This window comes from Saccopteryx leptura, chromosome 9 (genome assembly GCF_036850995.1).
Source record: "Saccopteryx leptura isolate mSacLep1 chromosome 9, mSacLep1_pri_phased_curated, whole genome shotgun sequence".
NCBI lineage: Eukaryota > Metazoa > Chordata > Mammalia > Chiroptera > Emballonuridae > Saccopteryx > Saccopteryx leptura.
The window spans coordinates 42723922-42743162 of NC_089511.1; the positions used below are offsets into that span (position 1 = coordinate 42723922).

Consider the following 19241-nt stretch of genomic DNA (forward strand, 5'->3'; position numbering starts at 1 on the left):
GGGGAGGGGGCGGGCGGCCGGGGGGGCCCCCCGAGCCCGGCGCTCACGCCGCGCGGCAGGAGGGGACGGAGGAGACACGGGAGCCGCTCGCGCTGATCACGGGGACAAACAGTGGGGTCATGTGAGGAGGAGATGCCGCCGCCGCCGCTTTTCCTGCAGCCGCCGCCTCCGCCCGCCCTCCTGCCGACTCGCGGCGGCTCTAGGCTCCGGAACGCAGCGCTGCCGCCCCCCGCCCGCGGCCCTGGGGCCTCCTTCCCTGATCCTCCGCCGCCGCTACTTTTTTTTTTTAAACCCGGTCCGCCCTGGACGGCCGCCGCCCCTCTCTGGATCTCCGGCTCGAGCGTCAGCCGCTCGGCCTGGCCCAGTCCGGCGGCGGATCCCTGCTGCAGCGGCCGCCGCTTTCTATTTTTTCCTCCTTTTTTTTCCTCCTTTACTTGAGCTGCGCGCGCGCGGCGGCGGTAGCAGCGCGAGCCCGGGGCCGACGCGCGCGGGGGGGAGGGCAGCCCCCGGGGAACGCGCACGCTGTCTGTCTCCGATGGCGGGCGGTCGGGCGCGCGCCGGCCTGGGCCTCGGCCTCGGCGGGGCGTGGGGTCACTGCCACCGTCCCCCGGGCCTTCTGGCACTAGCCAGCGGGCTGCCCGGGTGGAACGCGGGCCCGGATGGAACGCTGGGGGACGAGGCAGGCTACGGGGCTTGGAGACTGTAAAGTAGTAACGTGGGGGTGAAGGTGTGAATGGAATGGAATGGAACGGGAGAGGAGCGCGCACAGGCTAAAGTGCGCGAAGTCGGAGGCCCGGGGCGCATGCGCACGTCTGGGCGGGGCTGGGGCGCGCACGCAGGGCCGGGTGGAGTCAGTGTAGGGTACGTACTCCGTGCCTAGGGGAGAGGGAGAAGGCAGAGGTGGTCTTCTGCTCTTGGGACCCAAGACCCAGGCGAGAAGGGGACACGCGGCCTGTGCAGATACACATGGTATTTCTCCAGGTTACCCACCTAACACGGTAAAACACTTCCTTCCAGATTTAGGCCTTGTGATTATGTATTTTATTAGACTTAAAAGAGGAATATCCTCTGTTCCTCGAAAATTTTTAAAAAAGTACAAAAACTACATACAAAATATGAAATCAGACGACTAAACTTTCCCGACTCAGGGCCAAGTTCTGAAAAGGAGAAAGAAAGAAAAGGGTGTGAGCTCAGGAGGACTGGAGGAGAGGGTCCTGGAAGGGTCTTCAAGCCAATAAGTCCACTCACCTTCTTAAGCCTCCGCTCCCGTGAGGCCTGGGAGTCGGTCTCAGAGTAAGGAGGAGGCGCTGGAGGGTAGTAGGCCTCCTCTTCTTCCCTATAAGGCCTCCTCTCTACTGGCCCCTTTTTCCTTAAGGCCTCTTCCAGAAGCCGCCCATCATAGTGGGGGTCCCCGGACTTAGAGCCATCATTCCGAGGGTCCCGGGAGCGGTGGTAGCGGGACCTCGGGTCAGCATGAGGTCGGTCTCTAGACTTGAAGTCATCAAAGTGGGGTTCTTGGGAGTTTGGAAATCCCCTGTGGTCTTGATCGTAGAGGTCATCACGGCTACGGCTTCGGGGAGATGCGTAAGCTCGGCCTCTCCTCCCATTACTTGGAGGAGACCGCTTCCCAGATTCAATAGAGCCTGGCCGTGTGAGGTCATCCAGAGCATCCACAGAGCGGGCCCGGGGCCGCCCGGCGCCCCAGCCACTCTTGGGCCGCTCTGTGAGGGGTTCTTGCTCCCACCTCCTGGGACTCTGAGGGGAGTGACGACCCCATTCCTCATCCTGGATTGGGGTGAGGGCAGGGCCCCGGGCAGGCCGAGATCTCCAGTCATCTTCATGGAGGGAGGTGACTTCACTCATGGCTGTAGAGAAGGGAATTGTCACTGACTGCTAAAAGGTCAGGACTTATTGCCAGGGTCCAGCAGTGCCATCACTTGGCTCATACAATCTATAGGGCCCTAGGCTTCTCATTTGTTAAGGGATAACATGCAGTGTCCCGTACATTTCTCACTGTGGCCATGGTAGGGAAGGGCGTACTATATCCAGGATTTGCAGCAAATATCCCTGGGACAGTTAATCAGGGAAACATGTTTCCCCCTCCCCTCAGGAACCCTTCAAACCCCAAGTCTCCTCACCCCTCTCTACACGGCTGTTGGGGGGGGCAGGTCGAGAAGGGTCAAAGTTGGCCAGTTCTTTCTCCATATAGTACAAGACCCGCATGGAGTCATCCTGCTGGCTGGCTTGAATCCTGTAGCCACTACGAACTTCTAGGGACAGGAGATGGAGGTGATCAGTTTGGGTGCTAACCCAGCTCCCCTTCTCTATAGGCATGTTCAATTTTATGGTTCTTACCAGAGGTCACACTGCTCTCTGCATCACGAAGCAGGGGTACCTGGGAGCTATAGCCACCTAATGGAGGAAGACTGGCTGTCAGTGGCTAGCCCCACCCCCACCCCAGGAGCAAAGCCCTCCCCTGACCCCAGTCTCCTTTTCCTTCTAGCCCCACACCCCTTAGTGCCCAAACGCCCAGCCTAATCCTACCCCAGCTGCTCCTGGCTCCCCCAGATCTCACCTGAACTATTCCTGTCGAAGTCTCCAGAATACCCATTATAGACAGGGGCCATGGGAATCATGGTTGCTGAAGGTAGGGTCTTGGCAGGGAAAGCATAGGTGCTGGGGGCATAGATGCTCGGGACTCCTGAGGTGGCTGCTTTGCCAGCAGCATACACTGGTAAGACACACACAGCATGAGATGATGGTCAGGAGCAATACTGCCCTTCCCTGTGATAGAGTCCGGAAGGACATGTGCCTGGACCTTTTCCCCATCCTCCAGTTGTGGAGCTTCCCTGGGCACTTGCTTGGCTTCTGCAGGTACATCATCTTCATTGAGGCAACACCTTCCGTGTGTGATCCCTCACAGAGGTTAGAGGATAGGACTGTATACTGGCAGCCCATGACCCCAATCTTGCAAGCCAATACGTTTTGTTTGACAGTGTGCTAGTTAACCAACATGTGTTGAGGTTTTACATAAAATGCCAACTCTATCCCCCTTATTAGAAGACATGGCCACCCAGGGCCTGCATTCCTACAGAACAACAGGGGGCAAAGTGCCCCTTTAGATAAAGCCCACATGGTAGAATATTCCTATTGGGAGCTGAGCCCCAGCTTCAAAAAAGAATCATCTGGGTGAAGGCAGGATCTCACACCTGCTTCCCTCTCAGGCCTGTAGGCTCCTCCCCCTGGGGGCTTCCTGACCTAGATGTCATTCGGATTAGTCGGAAGCAAGACAGGGGAGCTCAGAGTTCACTTGCTTCAGCCAAGTAGCAAAGTGCCTCTACTTTTCCAGCACTTGTGCTTGTGTGAATAGGGTGGTTTTTTTTAATTTGCTTAAATTATGTGGTGCTGTAAACCTTGTTTGGTTCCTTACCTTTATCACTTAAGATTTTGTTTTTAAAGGGAGATTTATGTTCAAGTAACTGTTTTGTACTACTTGAAATTTTTTTTACCATGTATATAGACTAGACTTTCAGAAAAGAAAAACTCAAAGATTCAAAATAAATGAAAAGTTGACGTATATAAATAAAAATCTGTATCAGCTGATCTTCCTTGGCCCACTTTCTCCCAAATCGCTCACCTCATCACCTCCAGAGCAGTGGCACCTCCTCCCCCGGGACCAGTGAAGTTGCTGAGTGGGGGTGGCCACTCGAGGGGCACTTACAAGCCTCTGGGCAGCAGCACCTGTCCGGGCAGCAGGGGCACCTGACGTAACAGCAGCAGGTGTGCGGGCAGCACTGACACCAGCAGATGCCCAGGAGGAGGAAGACAAGGAAGACAGCTAGGCAGACAACTACCACAAACAGCCAGTCTGCAGAGAGATGGGAACAGGCCCTGAGCCAGGAGGCCGGGGTGGGAACAGGGACATAGGCACAGCAGGGCAGTGCAGAGACAGGGGTGGGGCAAAGCTATTTGCAAAGCTTGGCAGGGAAGCTGCAGCCCTCATTGGAGTCTCCGTGCCAGATGCTCAGGTGCAGCACAGAGGGATGCCCACTCTACAACCCAGGCCAGTGCCAGAATTAGGGAACTGGCCCTGGGCTCATCAGAGCAAGGCAGAAAAGGAGAAGTGACTGGGCCAGAGCAAGAGAGGCTATAGCCTTAGAGAGGGGACAGAGAGCCAGCTGCCCAGATTCCAAACCCGAGAAGAGTACTACAGGCACCACTCCAGTCACTGAAGCCTCCTGCCTACACCCCAAAGCCTAGAGCCAGGTCACTAGATGCCATGAGTTGGAGTCAGGCGAGGTTAGTGGGGGTCCACAGCGAGCGGAGTTTAGGGTGGGGGAGATACTTAGAAGCAGTAAGGTGTGTGTAGGGGACTACACCCCGTACCTTCCATGGGCCCCGCCTGAAAACCAGGTAAGAGCTCAGCCACCCCTGAGGTCCTGCCTGGAGGGACAAAAGAGAGACAGATTATGCTGGCAAGGGCCAGCCGGGCCGCCCCTCCCCAGATGCCCAGCTCCAGGCTTATCAGGGTGAAGGTGTGCACTGAAGCAGAGGATGGGTTGGTGGCCTAGGAGGGTCATAGCATATGGTTCCCACCCTCCACCCCGCCCCACCTCCTCTGTGAGTGCTGTTTTCCGAAAGGCTTCCATCAGATAATTTACCCTCTCTCATGCCTCAGGGAAATCTGTTGCTCTAAAGGGTCCCAGTACATTTCCCATGGGATCTAAAGGTACATCCTCAATTTGGGCACTCCACCTTTTCCACATACACAGGTCCTGTTGCCCCAAAGGGTTGCATCCCATGTCATAAGGGGAGTTATGTCCTAGGGGGCACAGTAGGCACAGTATCCTAGGGCCCTTGAAAATGTTTTAATTTTATTTTGAAATTTGAAAAAAATTATAATAATATCAAATGCCTAACAAATTGTCTTTATAGCAAGGTAATCATAAAAATCATATCTATATGTTTTAATACAGAGGAAGAGGCCCATGAAGGCTAATGTGCCTAATAGCCCCTAAAAGTCATAGTGTGGCCCTGGTTCTGTGGCCCATGGGTGTCCCATCTCGGTCCCCGCGTTCTGTCCCATCCTCAAGTTTCATGGCCCAGCTAGTGCCTTCCCTCAGGTGAAATGGTTGCTTTGTACACACTAGTGTATCACAGGGGTATCCACACACCCAGCTCTGCCAACAAACCTCTATCTAGAGCTCACATACTCCATGCCACATGCCCCACTGAAAGGGTTTTCACCATCTAAACCAATGGTTCTCCAAGTGTGGTCCTGTCCCCAGGCCAAAGTAATTTTCATAATATCACTAAGCCATGATTTGCCCTTTTCACTCAATTTCTGTCATGGGTGTACAGTGGAGTTTTCCAGCAGCTGTGGCATGTGATGACATACTTCATCATTTTGATGGCAATGGATTATATCCTTGTGCTCCTTGCTTTAAAAATATTCCAGTTTCAATTTCTAAGACATTAAGCAACTATAGCTATAACCCATAAAAACTCTTGAGATCCTCAATATTTTTCAGAGTGAAAAGTGGGTCCTCAGACTGCCTTTTGAGAACCACTAAAGCAGATTGTGCATTTTACCAAAGGACACTCAGAGGTTCTCTGGGTCACTGGCACATGCATTCTGTTGCCAACACGTGAAAGTGCCCTGGAGCACACTCCCTCATCATGTGTGCTCACTCACACATTCATTTCCTTGCATCATGCGTAGGATGATGGCCATGTGTGACCGGAAGCATCTTACATAAAGCACATCACATGAGGCTGTATGTTCTGGCTGAGAAGAGAGCATCTGGCTAATAGCAACATCTCTTCCACATATGGCGGGGTGCCTATAGCAAAACAGGCTCCTGGTAGTTGCGCTACCCTGCCCCTGGGCATCTTGAGGGGACTAACCTGAGAGAAGCACTCACTGTATAAGCCACAAATCCCATCCCAGCAGAGCAGAGGGCAAGGTTCCTATACTTTGCCAAGGGCCTCCAGGGTCAGATGTGGCCCGGGAAATTAGCAGAAGGCGAATCCTGCTTCCTCTCCATTGTACACACCATCATCCCACCTCATGCACTGCCAATCAACTGAACATTTCTGAATTTTAAATAAATGAGACTGGGCCTTGGCCAGTTAGCTCAGTCAGTTAGAGAATTGTACCAAAACAACAAGATGGTGAGTTCAATCCCCAGTCAGGGCATATATGGTAAGCAACCAATGAATGTACAACTCAGTGGAATAACAAGTGAATGCCTCTCTCTCTCTTTTTCTTCCTCACTCTGCCTCTCTAACCATTCTTAGTTTGGCTCTGGCTTACTTGAAATGTTGCAGGGGGGCGGAGTCTCTGCCTGGGGTGCAGGACACAGATAAGCCCCAGTAACTGGTGGTGCCATGAGGGGAGAGCGAAGCAGGCGACAGAGCCCAGGGAGTGAGCTGAAGGGCAGAGGGAGACACACGGAAGTGGGAGAAAGGGCTCCCCTCCCCACCCCTTCCCAGGCCCGCAGGGCCCAGCTTACTCACCAAGGACAATGAGCTCTGCATAGGCCTCGTTGTTCCCCTGGAGGTCCTGAGCGGAGACTACAGAGCAGTAATACACACCACTGTCCCCCCAAGCCGTCTGGTCAAAGGTCAGGTCAGCATCTGTATCAGGAGGAGAGTGTGAGGCCACCATGGAGAGGCCAGGTGACAACGAAATAATTCATATCAGGCAGTGCTTCCTCTTAGGTTCTGTACGAAACCCTTGGCATAGAGTATTTCAAGAAATACTGAGGTGGGCAGTGTTACCTTTCCTGGTTTATATAGATGAGATGACCTGACCTGCCCAAACTGTCCAGCTCATCAGTGGTCTTGACTTCAGAGCTATCACCATCCTCTGTACCACCTCTCCAAGCAAAAGCTGACTCCATCAACATCAACTACCAGGGAGCCAGTGTAGGCCCTGGGGCTGGGTCAAAGGGGCGGAGATCAGTAGCTCAGATTCCAGGAAGCCATCAAGCCCCACAGTCCAGGTCAGGCCCAGGGCGTGGGGACGCTGGGGTCCCAAGCAGCCCGGGGCAAGAAGCCTCTTAATAACACCAGTAATGAAAGTCTCTCAGCATTTCATTTCCTCTCTACTCCTCAGGCCCTAATTAGTTAAAGCCCTTCAGCCATCCAGCAGTGGGAGCCAGGGTGGGAGCCAGGGTGGGACCCAACGGGCAGCGCCACCTGAGCTCCTCGAGGCCTGGAGATAGGAACACCCCCACAGTGGCCCAGCCGGTTTCCTCCCGGATGCTCTTGCACCCTGGCCCCTGCTGACCTGCGTACCACCTTGCCCCACGTGCCCTCTGCCCTCTCCATGACAGCTGAGGGCAGTAACTGTGTGTGCCCCAGTCTGCAGCCCCTGGCACCCACCTGGGCATCAGCGAGTTGCCAAAGGAATGAAAGAGCCAGCCTTCCTTCTTTGGAAGGACGACCTCACATCCACAGGAAAACAACCCTTTCAACAATGTTTACCTCCACCACTCCAAAAGCCTTACCCTGGAGTCCACAAAGTCCTGGGCACGATCTGGCTAATGGTTAAAACCAGCCTCATCCCCACCATTCGCCTTTACTCACTAGACTCTGGACACTCTGGCCTCCTCACAGTGCCCCAGTATGCGGGGCCCACACGACCTCAGCTTGCCTCACGCTAGCACCTCTGCCTGGCACTGTGTCCTCAGACTCACAGGGCTGGTTCCACTCTGCTCACACAGCTCCCACCACCATCACCACCACCACTGCTGAGCTTTATCAGCCACCTTAGGGGCTGAGCATCCCTGATCCTTCCCAGGATGTGGGCTCCATGAAACCTGTCTACCTCAGTGAATCCCCAGTGCCTGACACAGGGCTGGCCTGGACTCAGAAATGAACCCCTTCTCTCTCCGTGTTAACCTCCCTTAGCTTTTTGTTGTCTGTTCCAGCATTCTACGTATATGATTATATTCAAATAGACCCTTGATAAATTCAAAATGCAACACATAATTACTGAAAGCATCCAGGTGCCAGGCAGTGTCTAAGGCCCGTTGGATTCTCACTTGAGAGCAACAGTTCTCTAAGTGTAATCCAAGAGTAATCTGTCGGTCCTGGGGTTCCCTAAGACCTTTCAGGATCCCAGCGGTCAGTTACTTGCATATTACTAAAATGTTATTTACCCTGTTCACTTAATCTCTGAATGTACTGTGGAGTTTTTCAGAGGCAATATAACATGCTATCACAATACACTGAATGCAGAAGCAGCTTTGAGAATCGTTTCTATTCAGCTAGACTTTAAGGAGATGTGCAAAAATATAAATTTGCACATGTAATTTTCATTCAAGTTTTTTGTTTGTTTTGGAAAATATGGTAGTATTTTCATTAAAAATGTTATCCGTATTAACCTATAAGGAGTTTATCATTGTCATGTTAAATACTTTTTATACTTCTCTCAGTTTGTTGCTAGATATAAAAACAAAGTTCTTGGCCCTGGCCGGTTGGCTCAGTGGTAGAGCATTGGCCTGGCATGCAGGAGTCCCGGGTTTGATTCCCGGCCAGGGCACACAGGAGAAGCGCCCATCTGCTTCTCCACCCCTCCCCCTCTCCTTCCTCTCTATCTCTCTCTTCCCCTCCTGCAGCCAAGGCTCCACTGGAGCAATGTTTGCCAGGCGCTGAGGATGGCTCTGTGGCCTCTGCCTCAGGCGCTAGAATGGCTCTGACTGCAGCAGAGCAAAGCCCCAAGATGGGTAGAGCATCACCCCCTGGTGGGCGTGCCGGGTGGATCCTGGTCGGGCGCATGGGGAAGTCTGTCTGACTGCCTCCCCGTTTCCAGCTTCGGAAAAATACAAAAAAAAAAAAAAAAGTTCTTTGAGGACCTCAGTAAGAGTGTAGAGGCTCTAAGACTAACAGTTTGAGAACCACTGCTATAGACAGCAGATAAAACCCCTGCCCTTATGGAACTCAGAGCTCAACTGGCAAAGAGAGACAAGTAAAAAAATTAAATATATAGCATATCACATGGTATAAGCAGGAAGGAAAAGAGAAACTGCCAGTGTGGAGATGGGGGTTGTGCAAGTATAAGCAGGTTGACCTTCGGAGCAGAGGTGGAGTGGAGGACATGACTCCCCTCCTAGGTCATGTATCTAGCTACCAATTACTGAATTCTTTCTTGCTGTGTGCTGGATCCCTTTCCAAGTATTCTTTCACTGAATCCTCATAAAACTCTTAACTACATTCCCCCAAACCCTCCAGGCTCTCCAGAATACCATTATTTTCCCACCCTATCTTTAAACCAGACTTTGACCATACCTCTCCAAAACCAGAGCTCAAGGGCAGGGCCCTGCCCAGTGCTGAATAGGTGGACAGGGACTCCCTGCCACAGCAAAAGCTTATAGGCTCCCGCGGACTTGACCTGGGCCTCAATGCCTTTAGTTTGAGCTGCATGATGTTCCCAAACCCAAGAAAAATATGGATTTCCAGCTTATTTTGATCAACTCTCATGCCTGGGCCCAACTCCCTCCTGCAGGTGCACCCTGCTCCTGGACCGTTCTGTGTCTGGTCCTGACACACTGGACTGGGCACTGCTATCAGGGAAGAGATACCGGATCTCCAGTTGGGGATAGAAGCTGGGCCTCCTCCATACCTCTACGCCCCTGGTTCCTTATCTGCACACAGCAGAAGCAGCCCTCACGATCGCAGGGGTCTTGTGGACTCTCTGGCCCAGTGTAACTGAGTGGAGAGGGCACATGAGCTCCAAGGAGCCTCAGGAGGTCTAGAGGGTTCCTATCTAGGCACCTCATGTCACCCAAAGCAGGGAAGAATGGAAGGGGGGTGGGCCCCACCCCACCCAGCTGAGGGACTCTAGGGTCATCCACTGTTATAGTTTGCCTGGAACTCCTTTCACTTAAAACCTGATGGCTGGTGACCTCGGAACACAACAAGGAAGTCCCCTTTTCTCTATTCTCAAAGCTTAAATGGAGGAAGCCCCCATGGCTACTGGGTTTCCTGGGAGGAAGTACACACAATGGATGCTCACAGCCTGCATCAAACATGGGCCCAGATCAAGGCAACTTGAAAGGCCTGGGACTGTGAGGCCCCGGAGTATGTAGAATCTGCCCCAGCCAGAGCCAGGGGGGTCACTCCCCAGTTCTGGACTCCGCAGAAGAGGCGTGATTCCAGTCAGCCTTCAAGGGCACTCAGTACTTGAGCTGTCCTGACAAGGTTGCCATACAACCAGTCATGCCTGGTCCAAGTGGGAGAGGTCACTGAGATATGAGAGGGGGGACAGGATGGGATGAATCCCCAAGAAGCCCTCTGTCCAAGGAGGATGCTCTGAGTTGCGCTGCCCGTGGAAATTCAGGGCAAGTAGGTTCGGTGCCTCCTAAAAACAGGACTGACAGGCTTGGTCTGGAACCCTGCCTTTCATCCTCAGTCTAAACAGAGTGAGGGAAGGAGTGTGCCCATGCCCTGGTCTCTTCAGGTCTGCAAAGGGATGCTCCCTTTGCCCCTCTGCCCCCACACTCAAGATAGAACACTCATCTTGTTTAAGACAGTGAAAGGATAAATCCATTGAGCGAGCCTTCACTCCTCACCCACTGGTGCCCCCCACCTCTCTGCCCTCTAGATTGTGTAGGACACAGTCTTAGTCCCTCCTCAAATCACATTCAGAGGCCTCAGGTGTGCTCCTGAGTCACTCCACACAGCACATCACCAGGTCTGTTTTACTGTAGCACTTAGCACTCTCTAATATTCTCTTACTCTTTCTTTATCTGCTGTTTACTGCCTACCTCGCCCCACTAGCACATCACCTCCTCCTTGAGGGCAGGGATATCAGATGTTCTGATCACCACTCCATCCCCAGCAACAACAGTGCCTGGCAATTAGTAAATGCTAGATAAATACCAACTGAACAGATAAATGAATGAACTTGCCCATCACCCCTTACTTAGTCCCAACAGGCACTTCCTATTATTAGGCAGCATTAAGGTTATGGCCAAGGGCTCTCCGGGTTGCCTGGGTTCAAATCCCAGCTCTAGTTCTTTGCTAGCTGTATACCTAGATGAGCTACTTAATTTCTCTGTGCCTCAGTTTTACAGTGTCAAATGTGACTGTGAGGACTTGGTGGGAGAATGTGTCAAGCGCCTGGCAAATCATAGACTTCTCCATTAACATTTCTCACCTTTTCAGTTCAGTTAGCTAAGAGACTAGACCCAAAGGGGCTGAGTCAGAATCCCAGCTCTGTAACGAGCTGTGTCAACCTGTGAAAGTCACTTTGCCTCTCTGGGCCTATGTAAAATGACAATAACAAAACCTACTCAAACAATCACTGTGTGGTCTAAATGAGTTAATCCACGTAAACCTGGATTAGAGCCTGGCACATAGGAGGCCCTTTATAAGTTGCTACTTATATAAACTTTACTATGCTGGTAGGATTAATATTATAGAACCCCTGGCTCTCTCTCCATTACCCACTCTTCTTTATTTCCATGCACTTAACAACATGTGTTTTGTTTATCTCATCTCCCTCACTGGTTTGTGAATTCCATGAGGGAAGAGATTTGATCATTTTCTTTACTGCTGTATTTTCAGGGCTTCAAACAACACCTCGCATATGTTAGGTGCTCAATAAGTCTTTGCTGTTAAATAAAGGAAAGGCAGGAACGGATGGATGACTACAAGAAAGGACCCTCCCTTTGTCAGTCATCTCAGACACTAGCACTAACGAGCTTCCAGGTGGGGACTCCAGGTTGCACATAAGGGAACCCACGCGAGCCTGTCCCTGACCCCATCCCCTGCGCCTTTTCCCTTGCCCAACCCAACATACTTCCTGTTATGGTGATCCTCCGGCCCTGGTAGTAGTCTCCCAGGGTCACAGCATTGCCTTGCTTAGTGGCTACAACCCTAACGGTGCGCACGCTATCCTGACACTCCACATAGGGGTTGTAGCCCGGGTTACCAGCTGCCAGCTGGGCATTGAGCTGGTTGTCAACACTGGCTGGAGAGAAGGCGTCAGCGATGCGATCCCGGCAGAAAGACTTGTACTTCCAGATCACGATGGGTGCCGTGGGGGTCGTGGTCAACTGGTAGGTGCAGGGCAGGGTCACAGGCTGGAAGAGTATCACCACATGATAGGGGTCTGACACAGTCACCTGGATGGCACTGGCAGGGGCTGAGCATAAGAGCAGAGTCAGTAGGGACCACCCTGAGCTCTGGAAAGTGCTTCGGCAAAAATAAGCAACATCACTTGTCATTAACTTAACACTTACAAGTGCAAGGTTTTACAGAGAGCCTGGTACACATTGTTCCTTAATCCCCAGGACTGGTGAGGCAGCTCCGATAATCATGCCCATTTTATAGACCCATGGGGCTGAAGTGACAGGTGCAAGGTCACACAGCCAGATTTCTTGGAACATCCTGTCCATCTCCCTTCCCAGAGGGAGTACTCTGAACCTCCCCAGACCCCTCTTACCTTAGCCATTCTCTCTCAGAAAGGGTTCCTCTATGTGGCCTGTACAGGCAAGCCCAAATGGCCTCCACAAAGTGCTGGAGGCCCCACTTCAAAAACCACGACCAAGGTTCCAAGTTTTGTGTATTGGAGGGTAAATTTTGGAGTTGTATGACTGAACTGCTTTGCCATGAAGCAGCTAAAGCCCCAAAATGTCTCCATCAGCCTCCCACCTCATCCTACCCAAAGCCACCTCAAATAAACATGCCAAAAGTGCCTGTAGAAAGGGCAAATTCCCCCCAAATCCCCATCCAAACAAACATCCCACCCAGTAAAAGCTTGCTAGCAGAAGATGGTTTCAAATCAGGTCAAGAAGTCCATCTCACCAGACCCTTAGGCACAGATACTCCGGAGCTCAAGGGACATGGTTAGGGACTCCCCAATCCTGAACCCACGCATTCATTGGTTAATTCTTGTATCTGCCCTGACACGGGATCAATCATTAGTCTGGGGGAGGGGGGGAGGATAGGCTTTAACCAACTGACCAGCCCGGCCAGGGCCTGGACACTGTTTCTTGATCTCTCTTCAGGAAGTGTCTGATCCAGCCCTCGAGAGCCTGCTCCCCGTTACCCCAAGACTTTTAAGTCTCCGCGTGCGCCCAACTCTCCATCCCAGCCTTTCCCAGCGATCCAGTAGTCCCTTCACCCCTGCCCTAAAAAGAGTTCCATTCTCCTTGCCGCTCCAGCGTTTGCAGTCCCGGAGTTCCACTTCCTGCTATCTCTGAACAAGGGCCAGGGAGCGCTTCCAACGCGGGTAGGGAAATTCCCCTCACACTGGCACACAGGGATCTCCCGAGATCCTGGGGATCGGAAGGCCCTGATCTTTCTGATCCTCCTACCCCAGCTCTCCTGGCCCCTCGGCGGTGTAGTGCCTTCATCCATCCCCTCCCTATAAAGCCCTCACGCCCGTCCGCGGCACCAGGGTCCCCGCTCTCCGTACCTGTGCACAGAGTGCCAAGAAATAGCCACATGAAGACGATCGCGCCCCAACCCGGGGTGCCCGGATAAAAGCCCAGAACCCACGCCAGCGGGTGGACCACTGGCGCCATCGCGGCGGTCTGGGATAGTTGGGTCCGCGCGTCCCCTGCTGGGTACCCGGAGGGTAGGGGGCGCGGTGCGCACCAAGGCTGGAAGGGGTGCATGCGCCTCCTCTTCCCGGTTTTGTTCTTTGTCCCTAATTCAAGCCCACCCTGCCCTGTTCTAAGATTTTAATGAGCGGAAACAAAGTAACAAAAAACGCTTCCAGCTTTCTCGGAGAAACTTTCTTGAGTCATTGTGCTTCTTTCAATCACTCCACCCCCTGTGCGCTCTGGTGAATGGATTGGCCCAGGTATACTGGGTGAGAACAGTGGGCCGGCCAAAGGGGTGGGCAGTGGAAGGGGTACTCCACCTCCCTATCCGGAAGTGGGCTGAGTCAGGTGCGCTTCGGCCCCTGGGGTCAGAACCAAGTGGCCAGCCAGCGGGAGGGCGGCTACAGACCTGGGATCCTGTCCAACCCCCTTCTGCTAGTGCCAAGCTGAGAGGAGTGTGACTCTCTAGAACCGATACTCAACTGGGGTGATTCACCTGTTGAGGGGGGCGGGGTTCGTGCGCACCTGTTCCCTCTCGCCCCTCTCCCGGGCCGGCGATGGACCGGCCTAGATACACCCTGCGGGGCGGGGCGAGGCTAGCCGAGGCTGGCGCCGGGAGAGACTTGTTGATAGCGCCCGACTTTTCCACTAGTCCTAGGGTCCCTCCGGTCCTGGTGGACCGCAGCGGTACGGGCCTCTTGTGTATTTCACTTAGATGAATTAAAAAACCTAGTGAAGTTCCGGAAGGGGAAGCTCTGTCCCCTTTGGGACGTCCAAGGGGAATCAAGACAGGGAAAAGTTGGAATTCTACTTCGGAAGTTTCCTCCGCCTCCCCCATTCCCATCTCATGGTTTGCCCCTGGGCATCTCTATCCCCAGGTTAGGCCTCCGGAAACTCTGGCTCTCAAAGGGGCGGAGCGGAAGCGCAGGACGAAATTCGGGTTTTCGCCCAAGATTTCCAAAGATTGGACCACCTGCGCGCTAGGGCGGAGCAGGGCGAGGCCGCCGGGACGCCGGGAGCTCAGCGCAACTCTGCTGCCCCACAGTGGCGGGTAGGAGAAGCGCGACCTGGGGTATACTGCTCCCCGGACTATACTCTGGACTGGAAGTCGCGAACTGGCCTCTCTGGCTTACTGATTTGATAACCAGGGATGTTTTGTTTTGATTTTGTTAAAACTCAACTAGGATCGCATACCTCTGCTCAGAACCTTATTGTGCCTCCCGCTCTTGGCAGAAGCCAAAATACAGGTACTTAACCGTAGCCTGCTCCCTCTCTGCCCTCATCCCCTCCCACTAGTCACCCTGGCCTCCGCTGTTCCAGAATGTGTCTCTCACGCTTATACTTCAGGTCCATTGTCCTTACTACTCCCTCTGCTGAGATACCCTTTCCGAAGGTGGCCACAGGTTACTCCACTTTCTTTAGCTTCCTTTAGGGCTTTACTTAAAGGTCACCTTAGCAGTGACATCTACCCAGGCCACTTTTTTTTTTTTTTCATTTTAGAGGGAGAGATAGAGATAGAGATAGAGAGAGAGAGAGAGAGAGAGAGAGAGAGAGAGAGAAAGAGGAGAGGAGCAGGAAGCATCAACTCCCATATGTGTCTTGACCATATATATGTGTCTTGACCAGACAAGTGCAGGTTTTGAACTGGCAACCTCAGCATTCCAGGTCGACGCTTTATCCACTGTGCCACCACAGGTCTACTGGCCACTTTCTATAAAATTTCAACATACCTTAGCAACTTTCACATCCACTTAAAAAAAAAAAAAAAAAGATATTGTGGTAAAATAAACATAACAAAATATGTATCATTGTAACCATTGGTAAGTGTACGATTCAGCTTTAATTACATTCACAATGTTGCGTACTCATCACCACTATATATTAATCACCCTAACCTTTTTTCATCATCCTTAATATAAACTCTGAATAACTCCCCGTTCCTACCTGTCTTCATCCCCTGGTTATTTCTATTCTACTTTATTTCTCTATCAAATGGCCTATTCTAGGTACCTCATATAAGTGGAATCATAACATTTGTCCTTCTGTCTGTCTTAGTCACTAAGCATAATGTTTTTCAAGTCCATCCATGTTATAGTATATATATATCACAATCAAAACTTCATTCCTTTATATGGCTGAGTAGTATTTCACTGTATCTATCTACCACATTTTGTATATCCATTTATCTGTTGTTAGACACTTGGGTTGTTTCACCTTTTGGTTATTTGTTTATTTATTTATATTTGAGAGAGAGAGAGAGACAGACAGACAGGCAGGGAGAGAGAGAGAGAAAGAGAGGAACCTCGAGCTGCTCCTGTATGTGCCCTGACCAGGGAATAAAACCCAACAACCTCTTCGCTCCACGCTCTGGGTGGATGCTCCAACCAAACGAACTATCTGATCAGGACTTGGCTATTTATTGAAAATAACGCTGTGAATGTTTGCTGTACAGATACCTGCTTTTAATTATTTTGGATATATAACTAGCGGTGGAATTCCTAGATCATATGTAGTTCTATTTTTAATACTGAGAAACTGTCAAACCGTTTTCCACATTGCTGCACTTTTTACGTTATATTACAGAAATGCAGGAGGGTTCCAAACTCTCTACATCCTCACCAAAGTTTTTCCTTTTCCATTTTCTTGAGTATAACCATCCTAGTGTGTGTGAAGTAGCATCTCATCATGGCTTTCATTTTCACTCCCCTGAAAACTAATAATGTTGACCATCTTTTCATGTACTTACTGGCCATTTGTATATGGTTTTTGGGAAAATGTCTATTCAAATCTTTGCCCATTTTTGAATTGGGTTGTTTGGGTTTTTTGTTGAGTTGTAGTTCTTTTTATGTTCTGAATATTAATCCCTTGCCTGATAAATAATCTGCAAATATTTTTCCCATTCTGTAGGTTATTGTTTCACTTTCTTGATAATGTCCTTTGATCCTCAAAAGTCCTTAATTTGATGAAGTTAAGTTTATCTTATTTTTCCTTTTGGTGCCTGTGCTTTTGGTATTAAATCTATGAAATTATTGCTAAATCTGAGGTCATGAAGATTTTCCCAATGTTTTCTTCTAACTGTTTTATAGGTTTAGCCCTTAAGTTAGGATTTTGATACATTTTGAGTTAATTTTTATATATGGAATAAGGTCAGGATTTAACCTCATTTTTTTTTCATGTGCTTATCAAGTTTTCCCATCACGGTTTGTTGAAAAGACTGTCTTTTACCCATTGAATGATATTGGCATTCTTGTCAAAAATCAATTGACCATTTATGTCAGGGTTTATTTCTGGGTTCTCTATTCCGTTCCATTGGTCCATATATCCACTATTAAAGCTTTGTAGTAAGTTTTGAAGTTGGGAAATATAAATCCTCTAACTTTATTCTTTTTTTTTTTTTTTAAGATTGTTTTGGCTATTCATTGTTAATTGCAGTTCCATATGAATGTGAAGATTTGCTTTCATTTTTTTTTTAAAGGCTGTTGGAATTTTGATAGGCATTGCATTGAATCTGTGCATCACTTTGGGTAGTATTGACAGCTTAACAATGTTAAGCCTTCCTATCCATGAACAAGGAATGTCTTTCCATTTATTTAGATGTTCTTTAATTTCTTTCAGCAATCTTTTGTAGTTTCAGCATACAAGTCTTTCACCTCCTTGGTTAGATTTATTCCTAAGGTTTTTTGTTTGTTTGTTTGTTTGTTTTTGTATTTTTCTGAAGCTGGAAATGGGGAGGCAATCAGTCAGACTCCCGCATGTGCCCGACCGGGATCCACCCGGCACGCCCACCAGTGGGTGATGCTCTGCCCATCCGGGCGTCGCTCTGTCGCAACCAGAGCCACTCTAGTGCCTGGGGCAGAGGCCAAGGAGCCATCCCCAGCGCCCGAGCCATCCCCAGCGCCCGGGCCATCTTTTGCTCCAATGGAGTCTCGGCTGCGGGAGGGGAAGAGAGAGACAGAGAGGAAGGAGAGGGGGAGGGGTGGAGAAGCAGATGGGCGCCTCTCCTGTGTGCCCTGGCTGGGAATCGAACCGGGACTTCCGCACGGCAGGCTGACGCTCTACCACTGAGCCAACCGGCCAGGGCCATTCCTAAGTATTTAATTCTTTAGATGCTACTGTAAATGGAATTTTAAAAATTTTCTCTTCAAATTGTTTAATGGTTTGTGTAGAAACACACCTGATTTTTATGGGTTGATCTTACACTCTGCAAGTTTGCTGGATTTGTTAATTAGCTCTGATGGCTTTCTTGTTACTGCTTTTGGATTTTTTTTCTTCTCTATAGGATCCTGTTATCTGCAAATAGGGGTAGTTTTACCTCTTTCTTTCCAATTTGGATGCCTTTTACTGTTTTTCTTGTCTGATTGCTGTGGATAGGACTTCCAGTACAATGTTGTATAACAGCAATGAAAGTAGGCATTTTTATCCTGTTCCTGACCTTACAGGGAAAGCATTCGGCCTTTCACCATTGAGCATGTTAGCTGCAGATGTCCTATAATACCCTCAATTAGGTGGAGGAATTTTTCTTCTACGGTGTTCTTAGTTTTTTGAGAGTTTTTATCATGAAAAGATTGAACTTTGCCAAATGCCACTAATCAATAATTGAGATAATCATGTGGTTTTCTTCTTTTCATTCCATTAATATAATGTGTTACTTTGGTTGATTTTCTTATGTTCAGCCGCCCTTATATTCTTGGATAAATCCCCCTTGATTGTGGTGAATGATCTTTTAAAATGCCATTGGATTCACATTGCTAATATTATGTTGTGAATTTTTGTATGTATGTTCATAAGAGACATTGATCTTTAATTTTCTTTTCTTGACCTGTGGTAGCGCAGTGGATCAAGCGTCGACCTGGAACACTGAGGTCGCCGGTTCAAAACCCTGAGCTTGCCTGGTCAAGGCACATATGGGAGTTGATGCTTCCTGCTCCTCCCTCCTTCTCTCTCTCTCTCTCTCTCTCTCTCTCTCTCTCTCTCTCTCTCTTTGTCTCTCTAAAAAAAAAGAGAGAGAGAGAGAAAAAAATTTTTCTTTTCTTGTAATATCTTTATCTAGCCTTGATATCATGTTAATGCTGGCTGTCTAGAATGAGTTAGAAAGTGTTTCTCTCTCTTCAGTTTTTTGGGGGTTTTTTTTGTTTGTTTGTTTTTAAGAAAGATCAGTGTTAATTCTTCTTTAAATGTTTGCTTGAACTCATCTGTGAACCATTTGTTCCAGGACTTTTTTTTTGCTGGAAGGTTTGAAATTACTGATACAGTCTCTTTATATGTTATAGTCTGTTGAGATTTTTCGTTTCTTCTTGAGTCAGTTTAGGTAAGTGTATGTTTAGGAATGTGTCCATTTCTTCTACATCATCTAATTTGTTGGCCTACAGTTTTTCCTAGTACTCTCTTATGATCTTATTTCTATAAGGTTAATAGTAATATCCCTACTTTCAATTTTGATTTTAGTTATTTGTGTCTGCTATATTTTGTGAGGGCTTTGGGGTGTTTTTTTTTAAAATTTTGTTCAGATATAGCCAAAGGTTTATCAATTTTTTTTTTTTCAAAAAATGGTCTCATTGTTTTTTTCCATTATTTTTTTAATTTATATATTGATTTTAGAAAGAGAGGAAGGGAGAGAGACTGACAGAAACAGAAATATCCATCTGTTCCTGTATGCACCCTGACCTAGGATCGAACCTG

The 19241-nt window shown here is 49.6% G+C and overlaps 1 protein-coding gene across 6 annotated transcripts; it reads right to left on the reverse strand.

Moving 5' to 3' along the window:
- Nucleotides 1–1019: 1019 nt before the first annotated feature.
- On the reverse strand, nucleotides 1020–13817 carry LSR (lipolysis stimulated lipoprotein receptor). 6 transcript variants are annotated; one of them, XM_066349925.1, is made up of 10 exons: nucleotides 13433–13815; nucleotides 11813–12157; nucleotides 6520–6639; nucleotides 4387–4443; nucleotides 3722–3868; nucleotides 2576–2731; nucleotides 2356–2412; nucleotides 2139–2267; nucleotides 1249–1865; nucleotides 1020–1157 (listed from the first exon to the last, which is right to left on the reverse strand). In XM_066349925.1, the coding sequence occupies exons 1-10, from the start codon at nucleotides 13632–13634 to the stop codon at nucleotides 1122–1124; spliced, it is 1866 nt and encodes a 621-aa protein (XP_066206022.1). In that variant the 5' UTR covers nucleotides 13635–13815; the 3' UTR covers nucleotides 1020–1121. The 6 variants fall into 6 exon arrangements, with proteins under 6 accessions (XP_066206022.1, XP_066206021.1, XP_066206025.1 ...); XM_066349924.1 differs by having other exon boundaries at nucleotides 2139–2270; nucleotides 13433–13814; XM_066349928.1 differs by lacking the exon at nucleotides 4387–4443 and having other exon boundaries at nucleotides 13433–13812.
- Between the last annotated feature and the right edge of the window lie 5424 nt (nucleotides 13818–19241).